This window comes from Ranitomeya imitator, chromosome 9 (genome assembly GCF_032444005.1).
Source record: "Ranitomeya imitator isolate aRanImi1 chromosome 9, aRanImi1.pri, whole genome shotgun sequence".
Lineage (NCBI taxonomy): Eukaryota > Metazoa > Chordata > Amphibia > Anura > Dendrobatidae > Ranitomeya > Ranitomeya imitator.
Window position 1 is genome coordinate 12,588,653 of NC_091290.1, and position 22,478 is coordinate 12,611,130.

General features: G+C 47.0%; 1 protein-coding gene across 2 annotated transcripts; it reads right to left on the reverse strand.

Annotated features, from left to right (window-relative positions):
• Positions 1–227: 227 nt before the first annotated feature.
• LOC138648787 (CD59 glycoprotein-like) lies at positions 228–20,616 on the reverse strand. Of its 2 annotated transcripts, none has more exons than XM_069738676.1 (4): positions 20,595–20,616; positions 4,322–4,396; positions 3,624–3,725; positions 228–650 (listed from the first exon to the last, which is right to left on the reverse strand). In XM_069738676.1, the coding sequence occupies exons 2-4, from the start codon at positions 4,389–4,391 to the stop codon at positions 454–456; spliced, it is 369 nt and encodes a 122-aa protein (XP_069594777.1). In that variant the 5' UTR covers positions 4,392–4,396; positions 20,595–20,616; the 3' UTR covers positions 228–453. The 2 variants fall into 2 exon arrangements, with proteins under 2 accessions (XP_069594777.1, XP_069594776.1); XM_069738675.1 differs by lacking the exon at positions 20,595–20,616 and adding an exon at positions 9,054–9,174.
• Positions 20,617–22,478: the final 1,862 nt, after the last annotated feature.

Genomic DNA, 22,478 nt, shown 5'->3' on the forward strand with positions numbered 1-22,478 from the left:
GGATCAGTAATGTAATGTATGTACACAGTGACTGCACCAGCAGAATAGTGAGTGCAGCTCTGGAGTATAATACAGGATGTAACTTAGGATCAGTAATGTAATGTATGTACACAGTGACTACACCAGCAGAATAGTGAGTGCAGCTCTGGAGTAATTTTATGCAAGTACTTTGTGTTATATATCCCATTGTCATCTCTCAGAAAAGAAAAAAAAAAAAAAAAGTGAACTATGATAATACCATTTATTAATAATAAATACTGGCGAACTAGCGCAAATAAAAAAACAATATGGCCGTAGTGCTCATTGCGACCAATCAGATGGCAATCGTCATATTTTAACCTACAGCAGGAAATAAATAGCCAAAATCTAAGCAGAAAACGTAATAATTTCTGAAGCGCTGACTTGATTAGCTGCGGACGCATCTATAGAGATGTGAGCGCTGCGGAGCGGAGATCATGAGGACAGCAGCAGAGCCGCAGCCAGGCTCAGGAGCAGGACCGTGCTGGGGGAAGCCACGAGGCCGTCGTTACACAGGTCTTTCTGGCAACATTTTATTGCAAAGTTGTTGATTCCTCCGTTTTCCTGGCTGACCAATTTAGACTCGCACTTGTCGTAAATTCTGCAGCTGTATTTGCTCTCGCCAGTTGATACTAAAAAGGGTGAAATGAATAGCGTTAATGTGAGAACTGCAGCGCGACCATGATGCATTTACTCCGGGAAAACACGGATTTAAGATGTCCTAGATAAGTTTTGAGGAGATTCTGAGAAGGCATGCATGAAAGTAGTTCACCCAAGATTGTAAGTTTTTGCCTGTCCATAGTGTAGAGGAAAAGCTTACTGATCGCTGAGGGTCCGACTGCTGGGACCACCACCAAGCCCTAGATTTAATATGCGCCCCTTTGCTCCACTCATTGTCTATGGGACTGCTGCAGACAGAGTCCAGCGCTTCATTATCTCTGGCAGCCCCCCAGTGTGTCTGCTCCATGTACCATGGATAGGACATAACTTACAATCAACCGATTTAAATTTTTTTTCCTTATTGTTATAACACACATACATTGTCTACTTTTATAGAAAAAGCCACCAACCTGGTGCCTTTAATCAACTTCATCACCCCCCAAAATATAGACTTCTAATACAGACCCCCTAAATACTAAACCAGAAGTCGGACCTCCATCGATCAGTAAGTTATCATCTCTCCATAGGATAACTTACAATATTAGTACAACTGATTGCTATATTATGATTTAATACATCTCTAGGATCATTCAGTCTCTAATAGATTGAATGATCCTATAGATATGGCTGGAAACAGAATTCACAGAAAACCAAGGTTAAAGGAACACTGGTGACACTACCCAGACATAGCAGAAAGAGGAGGTGATGGTCAAAATCCTACAAGTGACTGCAGTAAAATTTGGTGTCAGCAGGCGCTGAGGTTTCCCCTTGCATGGTAAAGCGCATACTAAACACTGAAGATCTCCATGCCTGAACTCCAAGACGTCACCTTTTCTGACCCAACAGCACAAGAAGTGTCGCCTCAACAGAAGTGGAATATTTCAGGACCTATGGATCAGCGGTATGACTAGAAAAAGAAAGCATGCGCTGAAAAAAAAAAAAAAAAAAAAACGCACAAAAAAAAAAACACCCTGCCCACAGTGAGGCACAACAGAGGCTCCAAGGGGCCTACAGTGAGGTGCAACGAGAGCGCTGTTGGGCCCACAGTTAAAATAACAACCTGTGGGGTCCATAGTGAGGCCCACAGTGAAAAGAACACCTCTGAAAATAACACCCTGTCTACAGTGAAGATTGTTGGGGGCTCCACGTTGCTCTAGAGCTGGAAACCTGTAGCATTTGGAGGGCGAGATGAATTCAATAGTCTATCAGGAAATCCTAAGAGAAAACATCATGCCTTTCATGAGGAAGGTGAAGCTCGGTGTCACTGGACCCTCCAATAAGACTTCAATCCCAGCACCTCAAAGTCCACAAAGACTTGGTTTCAGAAAGACCCCTGGAAGATTTTTGAGTGGCCATCTGTTGTGAATTCTGTGGCAGAGTTCACTCCTGTGGTCACAAGTGGTACTTCGGCTGATTCTCTCTGGGAGCTTCCGTTTGTGGAGGAAAGTGGTACTGCAGCTTCTGAGTTTCCTCCCTCAGGCGATCTGGTGAGGTCGTTAGCTGCTTCTCTACTTAACTCCACCTGATGCTTTGATCCATGCTTCCTGTCAATGTTCCAGTGTTGGACTTGTGTTTCTCTGGATCATTCCTGTGGCCTGCTGCTCTGCATAGCTAAGTGCGTCTTTGCTATTTTTTGCTATTTTTTCTGTCCAGCTTGTCTATTTGTTTTGCTGGAAGCTCTGGGACGCAAAGGGTGTACCTCCGTGCCGTTAGTTCGGTACGGAGGGTCTTTTTGCCCCCTTTGCGTGGTTTTCTTTAGGGTTTTGTGTAGACCGCAAAGTTATCTTTCCTATCCTCGTTCTGTCTAGAATATCGGGCCTCACTTTGCTGAATCTATTTCATCCCTACGTTTGTCTTTTCATCTTACTCACAGTCATTATATGTGGGGGGCTGCCTTTTCCTTTGGGGTATTTCTCTGAGGCAAGGTAGGCTTATTTTTCTATCTTCAGGCTAGTTAGTTTCTCAGGCTGTGCCGAGTTGCATAGGGAGCGTTAGGCGCAATCCACGGCTGCCTCTAGTTGTGTTTGGAGAGGATCAGGAATTGCGGTCTACAGAGTTTCCATGTCTCAGAGCTCGTTCTATTATTTTGGGTTATTGTCAGATCACTGTATGTGCTCTGATCGCTATGTACATTGTGTTACTGAATTGTCTAGCATAACAGCCATCCCACTCATCTGACTTGAATCCCATAAAAAAATAAAATCTTTAGTAGAGTGTGAATAAGGTGGCTGCAGCAAACCCGAAAATATTAATGACCTGGAGGTTATTGCCCATGAGGACTGGGCTCAGATTCCTCATGAGTTAGAATCTAGCAATGCATCTTGTCTGCGGCGGGTCGCAACAGCCAGAGGGGCACTATGACAGAGAATAACAGACTGCAGCAGTCAATGTGCTATTTTCTTGTGAATGGAGAGAAACCACTCATTATATTACTTGTCTTGGGCCATTAAACTGTCCGTGTTTCATTGTGGACAGAAGAAAGTTTTTAATATTGCTAATAAATAAAGTTTACATTTGGAGGGGGGGGGGGGTGGAGGTAATTTTTATTGCATCCCTCTACACCACCACCTTCTAATTATATAGTATGGAGTCACCACTATTTGATGACTTTCGCATTGCAGCATTGTCCAGAGCTGTGGAGTCGGTAAGCCAAACCTCTGACTCAATTTCCATGACACTGGCTCCGACTCCAACTCCAACTCACTCATACCAGGGCTGTGGAGTCGGTAACCTAAACCTCCGACTCCAACTTCTCAATTTCCAACTCCACCAAATGGGCTCCGACTGACTCAGACTCCACAGCCCTGGCATTGCTGCCACCTTATTGTGGCACGTCCATTCTGCCTGGCGGGTGGAGGGCAGTGCAAGAACCGCGCAGCTTGCTTCAAAGTATCCCAGATAATAAACATTTACGGCACATGTATACATGGCTCAGATATACATACGTGTGATCCTCATGCAGGCGTTTTCCGAATCTGCACAGGTGGCAATGGTGACACATTTCAAAAAACTCCAATTGCTGCAGGTAAAGCATTTAATAGCCTGGCCTGAAAGAGAAAGAACAGCAAAACAAACAATCAGAACTTATTGGAAAGTAGAAACCCCTTCTGGTTACCCTTTACTTCCCCCTTATAATGTACAATCTTTTATTCTCCTGCACTTTTTTTCTTCACCGTCATCCTTTTTCTTCATCCCGCCTATATGCGACATCTTTCCCGGTGACCACTTTGGTGTACGTAGCTATAGGACATCACCCAGACAGGAACACAAGTTTATCCTATTGGCTCATAGTTCACTGGGAACTTTTCCCTTTGTGACCCTATTTAAAGTGCCTACATGTACTAATAAACCAGAAGTCCTAAGTACACCATACAAGGCTGTGCTGTACTGATTTCCTGAGCGCTCGTAAAACAAATCTAATTTAGGGTTCAAAAGGCATAGAAGAGAGTGGATTTCGCTTACAAATAATTGGCGCCCAAACAGGGATAAGATACCTGCAAGTTATTCGCTCACACCTGTTAAGTATTACTTTTATGCTGCTGGAAGTGTCAGCTCCACACTCCACCATATGCCCCACATAGGATACAGGATACTTAAAAATGTCCATAATTTATGTGCCTTTTCTCCATGGAGCAAGACTTACCTGTAGAGCATAGTGAAAGGAAGACCAGTCCTAATGCAAGGAGAACACAGCCGATCCCTGGAGTCCTCATGATTCCTGTATGTGGGAAAAAAAAAAGTCAGTGACAAGGTCCTTTTTTGCTTAAACATCTATTTTGGAGCTAGAAAAATGTTTACAATTGGTTTTTATTAAAAAATTGCACCGTTTGCCTTCTATAATCTGTGTTTTACACTGTTTATTGATGACTGCAGAATGAGTGAACGGAGGTTCCCATCAGTGAGCTCGTTCTAATTGTCTGACAGTAGAGCTTGTAACTTTTCTATCAGGTCAGGACAGCAGACTGTCAGTCATTACATCTCTCACACTGGTCACGCCCCCTTTGATTTACATAACATCTTTAGGTGGATTCTCAGGAAGATCTATGTCCGGCCCATAGATCTTAACAACTCAATAACACTTTAAGAAAAACATGGATTTATCAGGAACCATTCAAAGAGCAGGGAGAGAGTCACAAACCCCCTCATTACACATGGAGGGCAGGGAGTGAGTCACAGACCCCCTCATAACACATGGAGGGCAGGGAGAGAGTCACAGACCCCCTCATTACACACGGAGGGCAGGGGGGAGAGAGTCACAGACCCCTTCATTACACACGGAGGGCATGGAGAGAGCCACAGACCCCCTCATTACACATGGAGAGCAGGGAGAGAGCCACAGACCCCCTCATTACACATGGAGGGCAGGGAGAGAGCCACAGACCCCCTCATTACACATGGAGGGCAGGGAGAGAGTCACAGACCCCTCATTACACATGGAGGGCAGGGAGAGAGTCACAGACCCCTCATTACACATGGAGGACAGGGAGAGAGTCACAGACCCTCTCATTACACATGGAGGGCAGGGAGAGAGTCACAGACCCCTCATTACACATGGAGGGCAGGGAGAGAGTCACAGACCCCTCATTACACATGGAGGGCAGGGAGAGAGTCACAGACCCCTCATTACACATACATGGAGGGCAGGGAGAGAGTCACAGACCCCCTCATTACACATGGAGGGCAGGGAGAGAGTCACAGACCCCCTCATTACACATCATACATGGAGGGCAGGGAGAGAGTCACAGACCCCCTCATTACACATGGAGGGCAGGGAGAGAGTCACAGACCCCCTCATTACACATGGAGGGCAGGGAGTGAGTCACAGACCCCCTCATAACACATGGAGGGCAGGGAGAGAGTCACAGACCCCCTCATTACACACGGAGGGCAGGGGGGAGAGAGTCACAGACCCCTTCATTACACACGGAGGGCATGGAGAGAGCCACAGACCCCCTCATTACACATGGAGGGCAGGGAGAGAGCCACAGACCCCTCATTACACATGGAGGGTAGGGAGGGAGTCACAGACCACCTCATTACACATGGAGGGCAGGGAGAGAGTCACAGACCACCTCATTACACATGGAGGGCAGGGAGAGAGTCACAGACCCCTCATAACACATGGAGGGCAGGGAGAGAGTCACAGACCCCCTCATTACACACGGAGGGCAGGGAGAGAGTCACAGACCCCTCATTACACATGGAGGGCAGGGAGAGAGTCACAGACCCCTCATTACACATACATGGAGGGCAGGGAGAGAGTCACAGACCCCCTCATTACACATGGAGGGCAGGGAGAGAGTCACAGACCCCCTCATTACACATCATACATGGAGGGCAGGGAGAGAGTCACAGACCCCCTCATTACACATGGAGGGCAGGGAGAGAGTCACAGACCCCCTCATTACACATGGAGGGCAGGGAGTGAGTCACAGACCCCCTCATAACACATGGAGGGCAGGGAGAGAGTCACAGACCCCCTCATTACACACGGAGGGCAGGGGGGAGAGAGTCACAGACCCCTTCATTACACACGGAGGGCATGGAGAGAGCCACAGACCCCCTCATTACACATGGAGGGCAGGGAGAGAGCCACAGACCCCTCATTACACATGGAGGGTAGGGAGGGAGTCACAGACCACCTCATTACACATGGAGGGCAGGGAGAGAGTCACAGACCACCTCATTACACATGGAGGGCAGGGAGAGAGTCACAGACCCCTCATAACACATGGAGGGCAGGGAGAGAGTCACAGACCCCCTCATTACACACGGAGGGCAGGGGGGAGAGAGTCACAGACCCCTTCATTACACACGGAGGGCATGGAGAGAGCCACAGACCCCCTCATTACACATGGAGAGCAGGGAGAGAGCCACAGGCCCCCTCATTACACATGGAGGGCAGGGAGGGAGTCACAGACCACCTCATTACACATGGAGGGCAGGGAGAGAGTCACAGACCACCTCATTACACATGGAGGGCAGGGAGAGAGTCACAGACCCCTCATTACACATGGAGGACAGGGAGAGAGTCACAGACCCTCTCATTACACATGGAGGGCAGGGAGAGACTCATAGACCCTCTCATAACACAAGGAGGACAGGGAGAGAGTCACAGACCCCTCATTACACATCATACATGGAGGGCAGGGAGAGAGTCACAGACCCCCTCATTACACATGGAGGGCAGGGAGAGAGCCACAGACCCCTCATTACACATGGAGGGCAGGGAGAGAGTCACAGACCCCTCATTACACATGGAGGACAGGGAGAGAGTCACAGACCCCTCATTACACATGGAGGGCAGGGAGAGAGTCACAGACCCCTCATTACACATGGAGGGCAGGGAGAGAGTCACAGACCCCTCATTACACATGGAGGACAGGGAGAGAGTCACAGACCCCTCATTACACATGGAGGGTAGGGAGGGAGTCACAGACCACCTCATTACACATGGAGGGCAGGGAGAGAGTCACAGACCACCTCATTACACATGGAGGGCAGGGAGAGAGTCACAGACCCCTCATAACACATGGAGGGCAGGGAGAGAGTCACAGACCCCCTCATTACACACGGAGGGCAGGGGGGAGAGAGTCACAGACCCCTTCATTACACACGGAGGGCATGGAGAGAGCCACAGACCCCCTCATTACACATGGAGAGCAGGGAGAGAGCCACAGACCCCCTCATTACACATGGAGGGCAGGGAGGGAGTCACAGACCACCTCATTACACATGGAGGGCAGGGAGAGAGTCACAGACCACCTCATTACACATGGAGGGCAGGGAGAGAGTCACAGACCCCTCATTACACATGGAGGACAGGGAGAGAGTCACAGACCCTCTCATTACACATGGAGGGCAGGGAGAGACTCATAGACCCTCTCATAACACATGGAGGACAGGGAGAGAGTCACAGACCCCTCATTACACATCATACATGGAGGGCAGGGAGAGAGAAACAGACCCCCTCATTACACATGGAGGGCAGGGAGAGAGTTACAGACCCCTCATTACACATCATACATGGAGGGCAGGGAGAGAGAAACAGACCCCCTCATTACACATGGAGGGCAGGGAGAGAGTCACAGACCCCTCATTACACATGGAGGGCAGGGAGAGAGTCAGAGGCCCCTCATTACACATGGAGGGCAGGGAGAGAGTCACAGACCCCTCATTACACATGGAGGGCAGGGAGAGTCACAGACCCCTCATTACACATGGAGGGCAGGGAGAGAGTCACAGACCCCCTCATTACACATGGAGGGCAGGGAGAGTCACATACCCTTCATTACACATGGAGGGCAGGGAGAGAGCCACAGACCCCCTCATTACACATGGAGGGCAGGGAGAGAGTCACAGACCCCTCATAACACATGGAGGGCAGGGAGAGAGTTACAGACCCCCTCATTACACATGGAGGGCAGGGAGAGGGTCACAGACCCCTCATTACACATGGAGGGCAGGGAGAGAGTCACAGACCCCCTCATTACACATGGAGGGCAGGGAGAGAGTTACAGACCCCCTCATTACACATGGAGGGCAGGGAGAGAGTCACAGACCCCTCATTACACATGGAGCTCAGGGAGAGAGTCACAGACCATCTCATTACACATGGAGGGCAGGGAGAGAGTCACAGACCCCTCATTACACATGGAGGGCAGGGAGAGAGTCACAGACCCCTCATTACACATGGAGGGCAGGGAGAGAGTCACAGACCCCTCATTACACATGGAGGGCAGGGAGAGTCACAGACCCTGGTGTACAGGAATGTTTTCTGGATGTCATTATCCTCTAACACCAGAATGGTGACACTACAGAAACCATTGTTCCCCGGCTCCTCCTGAATATGCCGGAACGTTCCCGGACTCTGTGGGCACAATGGCACAAACAGTACAGGAATATCAGGCGTCATAAGGTTTGGGGGCAAATTCTGGTATTCTTCTTGACATATATTGATGTGTAACTAAAAACACAGAAAAGGCCCAAGTTTAGAGCTAAATGAACAGGGGCGAGTGACAGTCACAGGGAATAAATGAGGAGGTGCTCGGTTTTTGGTTTGTATTAAATACAGACAATAATAAGCCTTTTCTTGACTTCTAACACTGCTGGGATTGAGGCAAAGTGAACGCCTGAGAAGTAAAGATTTCACAGCCCAAAACATGTTGCCCCACAGGAGCTAATAACACTCCCTACTAGGGGTGCAGTATGTGCATGACATGGTGCCAGAGCCAGGCAGCAGCTCCTCCTGATGACACCCACCCTCCTTCCAGCAACTACAGGCAGATATACAACCCTCCCCTCCCCCACAGCGTCCATGCATGCCCTGCAGGTAATGCCCATGCTGTAGGAGCGGTATATAGGGGACACCTTACCTCCAGTGCCAGTCTATGTGCTGGAAGAAGCCAGGGCTGCAATCATCTGCTATCCTCCTCCATTCTGTAGGCGGGACTCCATGTTAACCCCATGACTGACAGATCTACATGAGCTGATCCTATTATTCCAGCACTTCCTCCATAGAGAGCTAAAGCAGGGGTGTCAAACTGCATTCCTCGAGGGCCTCAGACCATGCGTGTTTTCAAGATTTCCTTAGTATTGCACAAGGTGCTGGAATCATTCTCTGCAGGTGATTAAATTATCACCTGTGCAATGCAAGGAAATCCTGAAAACATGACCTGTTTGCGGCCCTCGAGGAATGCAGTTTGACACCCCTGAGCTAAAGCATAAAGTCAAAGCATGTTGCCCAACTATATGCAGACATATTCCCTATAAAGCCTGTTCTTTCTTTTGAAGGTCAACTTAAAGATGGCTGTCCATTAAAATAAATGGGAAAAATCTTCCCCAAAAAGATGCATTTTTGCAACAAAATTGACAAGTTGCAGTCAGATTAAGAAAAAAAAAGTCAATTTCTTTTTTGTTTTTGTTTTGAGGTAACAAATCATTTTTGCATTTGGTTTTCTAATTTTGCACCATTCGCCGTCTACTGCTTTTGTTGCTCTGCATAATTGGTTGCAGATTGGAACCTGTCAGATGATTATTGCAACAAGCAGCATGAATCAGAAATTGGTAGATCTGGGAAATACTCTGGTGTGTTGGAGAAATTATAATTTAAGGCTATGTGCACACATCCGGAATTGCCGCGGAATTCCCTGCGGCAGGAAAAACGCATGAGGAATTGGCATGCGTTTTCCTGTAAACACTAGCGTTTTACAAGCGTAATTAGCTTGCAGAATGCCAGCGTTTTCCAAGCGATCTGGAAAAATGATTGACAGGTTGGTCACACTTGTCAAACATAGTGTTTGACAAGTGTGACCAACTTTTTACTATTGATGCAGCCTATGCAGCACCAATAGTAAAAAGATATAATGTTAAAAATAATAAATAAATAAAAAAAACCATGATATTCTCACCTTCCGGCGGCCTTCGCAGCGTTCCCGCTCCTCGCGATGCTCCGGTCCCAGTGATGCCTCACGGCAATAACCCCAGATGACGTAGCATCTCACAAGACCGCTACGTCATCACAGGTCATTCTCGCAATGCATCACTGGGAACGGGAGCGGGACGCCGGAAGGTGAGAATATCAAGATTTATTATTTTAATTTTTTTTTAACAATTATATGGTTCCCAGGGCCTGGAGGAGAGTCTCCTCTCCTCCACCCTGGGTACCAACCGCACATGATCCGCTTACTTCCCGCATGGTGGGCATAGCCCCATGCGGAAAGTAAGCGGATCAATGCATTCCTATGTGTGTGGAATCCCCGCGATTCCGCACAAAGAATGAACATGCTGCGTTTTTTTTCCGGAATGCGATTCCACCGCAGAAAAAAAAACGCAACATGTGCACAAAAAATACGGATTGCATTCTAATAAATAGGATGCTTAATGTATGTGTTTTTATAGCGAAAAAAAAACACGAAAAAAAACGCAAAAAATCCTGAACGTGTACACGTAGCCTAAAGATAGGCCCGGGGACCATAGGAATAGATGAGAATGCCCGGCGCAGCTAAAGGTGATCGACAGGTATGGGAGAGACCTGTCAATCACATGTAACAGCCCTGGGAGAGACCGGGGACCCAATTAAAAAAATAATTTTTACCCTTAAATACATGCATTTAAATATTACAAAAATTCTGCAAAAGGGGAAAACACATGGGCTCAACAGAAAGCCTGCCCTCAATTTTGGAGGAATTCGGCGCTCAGCAGATTGCGTCTGCTCATGTCTAAATGATCAGTGGGCGTCTTGGCACGCAGTTTCCCGCCCAACAAACCTTCTGGCATCTCTCTGACATGTTAAAAGATTTATTTTTTTTTCTTTTAAAGGGCAGTTACTTTTTAAAGGGAAGAGTCAATTTGTAGGGCTTCCGTCCAGCAGTCATGTAAAATACTGACCGGGCTGCTGGACTGGGATCCTGCTGATTCTCTCCTCTCTACTGACCGATCCTGCTTCTTCCAAAGGCATTGACACGCCCCCATGCACTTCCCATCTGATTTGCATATGACTTCTGTGCTGGATTTCTCATAACTGGCACATCCGATCGCTACATAAAAGGTCTCATTTTCATTGGGGGACAGGCACCTAAGCAGCATCACCACTAAAAATGTTCTGAGAGGTTCCATTTAAGACATCAAAACGTGAGCGATCAAGTGATCCCTACCCCGACATCAGAGCCGACAACTAGCTTTATTTCATGCATTTTGTCTAGTTTCTTATGACATCTGTCTGTACAAGCAGACCCCCTGTGACGGTCATCCGCATTCATCCCTATGAGTGTGTAAGGGGGTCACGTTCTTATCTCACGCAGAGGCAGAGCACGCTTTGTGGTTACTGTCACTTTCGCTTAAGGGTTATACTTGCGTTAGGTGGGAAAAGGGTCCTTGAACAATTGCAAAACTTCAGTATATGTATAAGATTGTTTCTTTACCGGGGTGCAGAGGACGGTGACCCCACTACTAATCCCCCGATAGGTCAAGTAGCACTGAAGATTGCTGGTGGCTCTTTACCCAAACTCACGGTGCCACTGTGTGACTCCCTCATCAGGACGGCGTACTCTGCCGCAGATTATATATCACAAGGTTGCACCAGCCTCTTGCATAGCTACTAGTACAATATTTGCTATATTTCTCAAGAAAATTCTCCTGACCACCAAAATTAAGTGCAGTTTCCAACAACTACGTGACCAACACAGAGCACAGACTTTTGCAAGGGGCACCACCTCTTGCTTCTGCAAGACATTGTGAAACAGGAACACATTGTACACGCTCGTTGTACAAGGAGCACTCAGACTCTTCTCGATAAGGTGTAAGTTATTCTCAAACACATATTGTTAACCGGTTACTTGGATGCAACAACGCAGACAATGAGATGGTAGTGATAGTCAACCAATATATGCCTAACACGGGCATGGGCACCTCTGGTTGTTGTACTGGCCCAAACAGGGGTCACTGGTAGTTTCCGCTAAGTCCCCAATATGTGAGTCACTTGGTACCCAGTTTGTTCATCACACTGGCCGCCTGGGTTCCCTGAAGCACGGCGCCGGCCCACACCCTGTATCGTATGTCTGCGCTGGAAGTAACAGCTCAATTCACCCAGGACTTCTCCTTGTAACGCTAATGCCGACGTCCCTGCATGCTCCCTCCTCCCAGCAGGGACGCCGGCATACTCACCACTCCAGCAGCTCAGAGGTATCTCCATTCCCTTCACGGCTTCCTGGTTCCCCCAGACCCATGCTGGTCTCCCGGTGGCGCACTTAGTGCACCCACTTCCCGATTCTTAAAGTCACACTGCCCCCAGCCAATAGCTGGAAGGCAACAAGTATTAAAGGCACTCCCCTCTGTAGGTAGGTTCCTGTACAACATCTTTTAGGGCTAGTTTGTGTTTGCCCCTGATAGTTGTCAGGTCCCTGAACCTATTCCTGAGCCTGTTATAGATCCCGCTTATTCTGAAGCTGAACCTGTGCCACGTGTTGTCTAACCCAGAACCTGTTCCTGTTGCCTGTGTTCACTGAACCTGAGACCGCTATTAGATTAGGCGGGCTACCCAGCACTATATAAGTGCACCCCATGAGGACAGACACTCCAGTCTACAAGGCCGACCTTAATGGGCCTGGCTGCACCCTGAATATAAATAATGTGCAAAAAATACCGTATATATAATAAATATGAGGTATTGGTCTATATTTTGGCCATGATATGTAAGCTCGCAACCCGCATCAAGGGTCCTCACACTTGTGAGCACCTACACTAAAATAAAAGCAAAGCCTCAATAAGAGGAATTAGAACCCCTCAAACAAATCACACAGCAAAAAAGGGTAGCAGTATTTGCCTCTTAATTCCTAATTCCTCCTAGTGTGGCTTTGCTTTCATCCTGGCGTTCCCGCTTCTCCGTCCTGGCCTTTTATATTTTGTAGCTGTGCCGCAGCTGCCACCTGACCTGGTGTCTCTTTCAAGCTCTTCCCTCCTGGAATACTCTTCCTATCTTTCAGTTCCTGAGTGTTCGGTTCAACCAGCAGATGGCAGCATTTGGTTGCGAATGCTGTGGAACGTTGACTAATTTCATCTTCCACTTCCTACTCCCTTACATAGTTAGCATCAGGATTAAGGATGAGCGGACCCGTGGATGTTGAGGTTCCCTTGGTGTGACCGAACTTAAGTCCAAAGTTTGGTTCGGGTACCCGAACTCTAGCCAAACTTGAACCTGAATCCCATAGAAGTCAATGGAGACCCGAACTTTGGTGCAGTAAAATGGTCATATTAAAGGCAAGAGGTCTCCCTCTCTCAGTTCTCCAGAAACTCCAAGCACTAAAAGCACCATGTCCGGTACGAACCCCCAACTTTACAGTTGTTATTATGATGCAGTCTCAACTGGTTTCGATCAGTAGTAGACTCTAGTAGTAGTAGTAGTAGTAGAACCCATATGATTCCCGGATGGAAATTTCAATAACCAGCACTGCAGATTTGCATGTCAATTTATGCAATGCAAAATTCAGAATAGCATTTTTGCAAACAAATTGACAGCGTATTTTTTTGCAGCTAGAGTTTCATTTGTGGAAATAACACAGTGGATACAGAGGATATGCCATATAGGAACATACCCAGAATCATCCGCCCCTGACGTACAAATTAAGATCACCCTTTTTTTCTTTTAGGTTTGCTTGGGCATGGAGTTTGTTTTCCAGAATTTTGCCACCAATTCATCAAAAGTCACAAAAATGTTACACAAATGTACCCTACTGGCTCCATGGAGTGATTTTTGTATACGCTTTAAATTTTTGCACAAATTTCGTGACAAATTAATGGGACATGTAACTCTTTGCTCTAAAAAGGCACAAAAAAGGTAAGAGATAAAAAAAAAAAGAGTATTTTTATTTTCAGAAAATTCATAAAATTGCGTGTGCTATTTTGAAGAATTTAGGGTGTAAAGCGTAAATGAACAAGCAACAAAAAAAAAAAGTGACATGCTGTCATACGGTGTAAGAAAAAATACAAAGGATGAATTGGGCCCCAAGTCTTTCTTTTTAGGTTCAAAAGCTTTCTGGCTTCTTTAGTGATATATCCGAGGATCCTCACAATCCTGCTGAATACTTCCTTACTTGACAACTGTCCTAAAATTGATGGGACTGTCCCAAATTTTCAGACAGAGTTCTAACAATTTACAGTCCAAAGATTGTGTTTCCGGGAGGGTTGGGTGTTGTGAATTCTGTGATCAAGCTCCCTCCTGTGGTCACGAGTGGTACTGCGGCTTCTGAGTTTCCTTCCTCAGGTTATGAGGTTAAGTCGTTAGGTGCTGCTCTATTTAACTCCACCTGGTGCTTTGATCCTGGCCTCCAGTCAATGTTCTAGTATTGGTCTTGCTTCCTCCTGGATCGTTCCTGTGGCCTGTCTGCTCAGCATAAGCTACGTTCTGCTTGTGTTACTTTTTGCTATATTTTCTGTCCAGCTTGTTTTTTTGGTTTTACTTGCTTGCTGGAAGCTCTGAGACGCAGAGGGAGCACCTCCGTACCGTTAGTCGGTGCGGAGGGTCTTTTTGCCCCTCTGCGTGGTTGTTTGTAGGTTTTTGTGTTGACCGCAAAGCTATCTTTCCTATCCTCGGTCTATTCAGTAAGTCGGGCCTCACTTTGCTAAATCTATTTCATCTCTGTGTTTGCATTTTCATCTTACTCACAGTCATTATATGTGGGGGGCTGCCTTTTCCTTTGGGGAATTTCTCTGAGGCAAGGTAGGCTTATTTTTCTATCTTCAGGTCTAGCTAGTTTCTCAGGCTGTGCCGAGTTGCATAGGGAGCGTTAGGCGCAATCCACGGCTACCTCTAGTGTGGTTTGATAGGTTTAGGGATTGCGGTCAGCAGAGTTTCCACGTCTCAGAGCTCGTCCTATGTTTTGTGGTTTTTGTCAGGTCACTTGTGTGCTCTGAACTTCAAGGTCCATTGTGGTTTTGAATTACCTATTCATAACAGTACTGGAGGCCCAAAGTACTATGCTTCTCAATAGAGGGAAAAAAGAAGTTCTGAGACCATTTTTTTTTCTTTGCACTGTGTTTTGCCTTTTTTTTCCCTAGAAATTTGGGTGGTTCAGGACACAAGTGTGGTGATGGACTTTAAAGGTCTGTCTTCATGTGTGGATCTTCTCACTGCAAGAGTACAAAATATTCAAGACTTTGTGGCTCAGAATTCTATGTTAGAACCAAGAATTCCTATTCCTGATTTGTTTTCTGGAGATAGAGCTAAATTTCTGAGTTTCAAAAATAATTGCAAACTGTTTCTGGCGTTGAAACCTCGCTCCTCTGGTGACCCAGTTCAACAAGTTAAGATCATTATTTTTTTATTACGTGGCGACCCTCAAGACTGGGCATTTTCCCTTGCGCCAGGAGATCCTGCATTATGTAATATTGATGCGTTTTTTCTGGCGCTCGGATTACTGTACGATGAACCTAATTCAGTGGATCAGGCAGAGAAAAATTTGCTAGCTCTGTGTCAGGGTCAGGATGAGATAGAAATTTATTGTCAGAAGTTTAGAAAGTGGTCTGTGCTCACTCAATGGAATGAATGTGCTTTGGCAGCAATCTTCAGAAAGGGTCTCTCTGAAGCCCTTAAGGATGTCATGGTGGGATTTCCTATGCCTGCTGGTCTGAATGAGTCTATGTCTTTGGCCATTCAGATCGGTCGACGCTTACGTGAGCGTAAATCTGTGCACCATTTGGCGGTATTATCTGAGCATAAACCTGAGCCTATGCAGTGCGATAGGACTTTGACCAGAGCTGAAAGGCAAGAACACAGACGTCTGAATGGGCTGTGTTTCTACTGTGGTGATTCCACTCATGTTATCTCCGATTGTCCTAAGCGCACTAAGCGGTTCGCTAAGTCTGCCACCATTGGTACGGTACAGTCGAAATTTATTTTCTCCGTTACTTTGATCTGCTCTTTGTCTTCCTATTCTGTCATGGCATTTGTGGATTCAGGCGCTGCCCTGAATTTGATGGACTTGGAGTTTGCTAGGCGCTGTGGGTTTGTCTTGGAGCCCTTGCAGTGTCTTATTCCATTGAGAGGAATTGATGCTACGCCTTTGGCCAAGAATAAGCCTCAGTATTGGACCCAGCTGACCATGTGCATGGCTCCTGCGCACCAGGAGGATATTCGCTTTCTGGTGTTGCAAAATCTGCATGATGTGGTCGTGTTGGGGTTGCCATGGCTACAAGCCCATAACCCAGTATTAGATTGGAAATCAATGTCTGTGTCCAGCTGGGGTTGTCAGGGGGTACATGGTGATGTTCCATTTCTGTCTATCTCATCATCCACCCCTTCTGAGGTTCCAGAGTTCTTGTCTGATTACCGGGCTGTATTCGATGAGCCCAAGTCCAATGCCCTACCTCCGCATAGGGATTGTGATTGTGCTATCGAGTTGATTCCTGGTAGTAAGTTTCCTAAGGGTCGACTGTTTAATTTATCTGTACCTGAGCATGCCGCTATGCGGAGTTACGTAAAGGAATCCTTGGAGAAGGGTCATATTCGGCCGTCGTCGTCGCCATTGGGAGCAGGGTTCTTTTTTGTGGCCAAGAAGGATGGTTCGCTGAGACCTTGTATTGATTACCGCCTTCTAAATAAAATCACGGTCAAATTTCAGTACCCCTTGCCGCTGCTATCTGATTTGTTTGCTCGGATTAAGGGGGCTAGTTGGTTCACCAAGATAGATCTTTGTGGTGCATATAATCTTGTGCGTATTAAACGGGGCGATGAATGGAAAACTGCATTTAATACGCCCGAGGGCCATTTTGAGTACCTAGTTATGCCATTCGGACTTGCCAATACTCCATCAGTATTTCAGTCCTTTATGCATGACATCTTCCGAGAGTACCTGGATAAATTCCTGATTGTATACTTGGATGATATTTTGGTCTTCTCGGATGATTGGGAGTCTCATGTGAAGCAGGTCAGAATGGTGTTCCAGGTCCTGCGTGCTAATTCTTTGTTTGTGAAGGGATCAAAGTGTCTCTTTGGTGTTCAGAAGGTTTCATTTTTGGGGTTCATTTTTTCCCCTTCTACCATCGAGATGGAACCTGTTAAGGTCCAGGCCATTTATGATTGGACTCAGCCGACATCTCTGAAGAGTCTGCAAAAGTTCCTTGGCTTTGCTAATTTTTATCGTCGCTTCATTTGTAATTTTTCCAGTATTGCTAAACCATTGACCGATTTGACCAAGAAGGGTGCTGATGTGGTCAATTGGTCTTCTGCTGCTGTGGAAGCTTTTCAAGAGTTAAAGCGTTGTTTTTCTTCTGCCCCTGTGTTGTGTCAACCAGATGTTTCGCTTCCGTTCCAGGTTGAGGTTGATGCTTCAGAAATTGGAGCGGGGGCTGTTTTGTCGCAAAGAGGTGCTGATTGCTCGGTGATGAAGCCATGCGCCTTCTTTTCCAGGAAGTTTTTGCCTGCTGAGCGAAATTACGATGTTGGCAATCGAGAGTTGCTGGCCATGAAGTGGGCATTCGAGGAGTGGCGTCATTGGCTTGAAGGAGCTAAGCATCGCGTGGTGGTCTTGACTGATCACGAGAACTTGACTTATCTCGAGTCTGCCAAACGGTTGAATCCTAGACAGGCTCGTTGGTCGCTGTTTATCTCCCGTTTTGACTTTGTGGTTTCGTACCTTCCGGGCTCTAAAAATGTGAAGGCGGATGCCCTGTCTAGGAGTTTTGTGCCCGACTCTCCGGATTTGCCTGAGCCGGCGGGTATTCTCAAAGAGGGAGTAATTGTGTCTGCCATCTCCCCTGATTTGCGGCGGGTGCTGCAAAAATTTCAGGCTAATAAACCTGATCGTTGCCCAGCAGAGAAACTGTTTGTCCCTGATAGGTGGACGAATAAAGTTATCTTTGAGGTTCATTGTTCGGCGTTGGCTGGTCATCCTGGAATCTTTGGTACCAGAGATTTGGTGGCTAGATCCTTTTGGTGGCCGTCTCTGTCGCGGGATGTGCGTTCTTTTGTGCAGTCCTGTGGGATTTGTGCTCGGGCTAAGCCCTGCTGTTCTCATGCCAGTGGGTTGCTTTTGCCCTTGCCTATCCCGAAGAGGCCTTGGACACATATCTCTATGGATTTTATTTCGGATCTCCCCGTCTCTCAAAAAATGTCGGTCATTTGGGTAGTTTGTGATCGCTTCTCTAAGATGATCCATTTGGTACCCTTGTCTTAATTGCCTTCCTCCTCTGATTTGGTGCCATTGTTTTTCCAGCATGTGGTTTGTTTACATGGCATTCCAGAGAACATCGTTTCTGACAGAGGTTCCCAGTTTGTTTCGAGGTTTTGGCGAGCCTTTTGTGCTAGGATGGGCATTGATTTGTCTTTTTCCTCGGCTTTCCATCCTCAGACAAATGGCCAGACTGAACGAACCAATCAGACCTTGGAAACATATCTGAGATGTTTTGTTTCTGCTGATCAGGATGTTTGGGTGTCCTTTTTGCCGTTGGCTGAGTTCGCTCTTAATAATCGGGCCAGCTCGGCTACCTTGGTTTCACCGTTTTTCTGCAATTCTGGGTTCCATCCTCATTTCTCTTCAGGGCAGGTTGAGTCTTCAGACTGTCCTGGTGTGGATACTGTGGTGGACAGGTTGCAGCGGATTTGGACTCATGTAGTGGACAATTTGGCCTTGTCCCAGGAGAAGGCTCAACGTTTCGCTAATCGCAGACGCTGTGTGGGTCCCCGACTTCGTGTTGGGGATTTGGTTTGGTTGTCATCTCGTTATATTCCTATGAAGGTTTCCTCTCCTAAGTTTAAGCCTCGTTTCATTGGTCCGTATAGGATTTCTGAGGTTCTTAATCCTGTGTCTTTTCGTTTGACCCTTTCAGATTCTTTTTCCATCCATAACGTATTCCATAGGTCATTGTTGCGGAGATACATGGCGCCTGTGGTTCCATCTGTTGATCCTCCTGCCCCGGTTTTGGTGGAGGGGGAGTTGGAGTATATAGTGGAGAAGATTTTGGATTCTCGTGTTTCGAGACGGAAACTCCAGTATCTGGTTAAGTGGAAGGGTTATGATCAGGAAGATAATTCCTGGGTCTTTGCCTCTGATGTCCATGCTGCCGATCTTGTTCGTGCCTTCCATATGGCTCATCCTGGTCGGCCTGGGGGCTCTGGTGAGGGTTCGGTGACCCCTCCTCAAGGGGGGGGGGTACTGTTGTGAATTCTGTGATCAAGCTCCCTCCTGTAGTCACGAGTGGTACTGCGGCTTATGAGTTTCCTTCCTCAGGTTATGAGGTTAAGTCGTTAGGTGCTGCTCTATTTAACTCCACCTAGTGCTTTGATCCTGGCCTCCAGTCAATGTTCTAGTATTGGTCTTGCTTCCTCCTGGATCGTTCCTGTGGCCTGTCTGCTCAGCATAAGCTACGTTCTGCTTGTGTTACTTTTTGCTATATTTTCTGTCCAGCTTGTTTTTTTGGTTTTACTTGCTTGCTGGAAGCTCTGAGACGCAGAGGGAGCACCTCCGTACCGTTAGTCGGTGCGGAGGGTCTTTTTGCCCCTCTGCGTGGTTGTTTGTAGGTTTTTGTGTTGACCGCAAAGCTATCTTTCCTATCCTCGGTCTATTCAGTAAGTCGGGCCTCACTTTGCTAAATCTATTTCATCTCTGTGTTTGTATTTTCATCTTACTCACAGTCATTATATGTGGGGGGGCTGCCTTTTCCTTTGGGGAATTTCTCTGAGGCAAGGTAGGCTTATTTTTCTATCTTCAGGTCTAGCTAGTTTCTCAGGCTGTGAGGAGTTGCATAGGGAGCGTTAGGCGCAATCCACAGCTACCTCTAGTGTGGTTTGATAGGTTTAGGGATTGCGGTCAGCAGAGTTTCCACGTCTCAGAGCTCGTCCTATGTTTTGTGGTTTTTGTCAGGTCACTTGTGTGCTCTGAACTTCAAGGTCCATTGTGGTTCTGAATTACCTATTCATAACAGTTGGGGGCGTTTCATAGTGGGACTGGGGGGAGGTTTAAAGGTTTTTTCCCGGAATACGATTTTATAGTCTATTGGCCAGTGCTACGTTAAAATAATAATGAAAGGTGTTATAAACCCTCCCAGGGGTCCAGTGCTGTTTGTGCCCTGCTGCTCTTGTCTTTTTTTATTTTCGGGCTTCAGGAGTGGTCATGAATATTGCACCTTTATAGGCTGAACTGGATGGACAAATGTCTTTTTTCGGCCTTACTAACTATGTTACTATGTTACTATGTTACATGTTACCGCTGCAGCCAATCGTTTGAACCCAAACATACCTATATATTGTAGATGTCCTTCCCATATTGCAGCCACTATAAACCAGCCAGTTGGACATTGCGTATGGGAATTTACAGAACCGTAAAGCTACAAATGTCCCATTTCATGCGGCTGTCACCCTATTAGGGTTCAAGACTGGGATCGATCTATATTACATATGATCCAGAAATAATATATGTACTCACAGAGTTTGCAGTTCACGGGTTTCCTCTTCCAGATGTGTGGCAGAGAATATGAAGAAAGTTTATGAGCTCAGGCACACCTTATTCTTTTGGACAGACGTAGTTTAGGAGGAGGTTTGAGAACACAACCCAACCTACTAAATACGTAATCGCAGTGTTCATAAAGAGGGAGTCAATGTCAGTCTAGTGGAGGTAAAGCTCCCCTCTTTCAGCGTTACGAAATGTGTAATTTTTCATTTTCTTTTTAAAGGGTTCATTTTATTTATTTTTTTAATTAAAAAAATATATGGAAAAGGTGGGATTCATACGTACAACCCATTTACAGTCTTGAATTTGATGGGATGTTCTGGAAAATTTGCATTGTACTGGAGCAAAAAAAAAAAAATCAAGATTTGTACAAATGCGGGCTACGGTCCCCGGGCACTGTGCTTTGGACGCACACACTTCCCCTCTCTTAAAGGGGCTGTGCACGTCCTTCTATAGTGTCCCCAGCCAATTGCTGGAGGACACTTACCATTTAAGGCATCTCCTCCACCATAAGAAGAGACTGGTAAAAATGGCCTGCATGGACGAGTTCCAAGACGAAAACCACTGCTGAGCAATAAGACTTGTCTCAGTTTTGCCAGAAAGCATCTTGATGATCCCCACGACTTTTGGGAGAATACTCTGTGGACTGACGAGACAAAACTTTAACTTTTTGGAAGGTGTATGTCAGTAGAAGTAACACAGCATTTCAGAAAAGGAACATCATACCAACAGTAAAGTATGGTGGTGGTAGTCTGATGGTCTGGGGCTGTTTTGCTGCTTCAGGATCTGGAAGACTTGCTGTGGTGAATGGAATCATGAATTTTGCGGTCTATCAAAAAATTCTGAAGGAGAATGTCCATTCATCTGTTCGTGACCTCAACTGAAGCGCACTTGGGTTATGCAACAGGACAATGATCCAAAACACACCAGCAAATCCACTTCTGAATGGCTTTAGAAAAACAAACTTCAAACTTTGGAGTAGCCTAGTCAAAGTCCTGACCTTAATCAGATTGCAATGCTGTGGCATGACCTTAAAAAGGCAGTTCATGCTTGGAGACCCTCCAATGTGGCTGAATTACAACAATTCTGCAAAGATGAGTGGCCAAAATTCCTCCAGAGCGTTGTCAAAGACTCATTGCCAGTTATCGCAAACGCTTGATTGCAGTTGTTGCTTCTAAGGGCAGCCCAACTAGTTTTTAGGTTTAGGGGGACAATTACCGTATATACTCGAGTATAAGCCGAGATTTTCAGCCCAAATTTTAGGGCTGAAAGTGCCCCCCTCGGCTTATACTCGAGTCACGGTAGCGGTGGGGTCGGCGGGTGAGGGGCTGAGGGCGCTGAGGTATACTTACCTAGTCCCAGCGATCCTCGCGCTGTCCCTGCCGTCCCACGGGCTTCGGCGCTGCAGCTTCTTCCTCTCTTCAGCGGTCACGTGGGACCGCTCATTACAGAAATGAATAAGCGGCTCCACCTCCCATAGGGGCGGAGCCGCTTATTCATTTCTCTAATCAGCGGTGCCGGTGACCGCTGATAGAGAAAGAAGCTGCAGCGCCGAAGACAGGAGGGGACAGCGCGAGGATCGCCAGGACTAGGTGAGTATAGCATATTCACCTGTCCTCGTTCCAGCCGCCGGGCGCCGCTCCATCTTCCCGGCCGGCGCCTCCATCTTCCCGGCGTCTGCGCTCTCTGACTGATCAGGCAGAGGGCGCGATGACGCATATAGTGTGCGCGGCGCCCTCTGCCTGATCAGTCAGAGCAGAGACGCCGGGAAGATGGAGGCGCCGGAACGAGACGCCGGGAGCTGCAATCAAGGGAGGTGAGTATGTGTTTTTTTTTTTTTATTGCAGCAGTAGCAGCGGC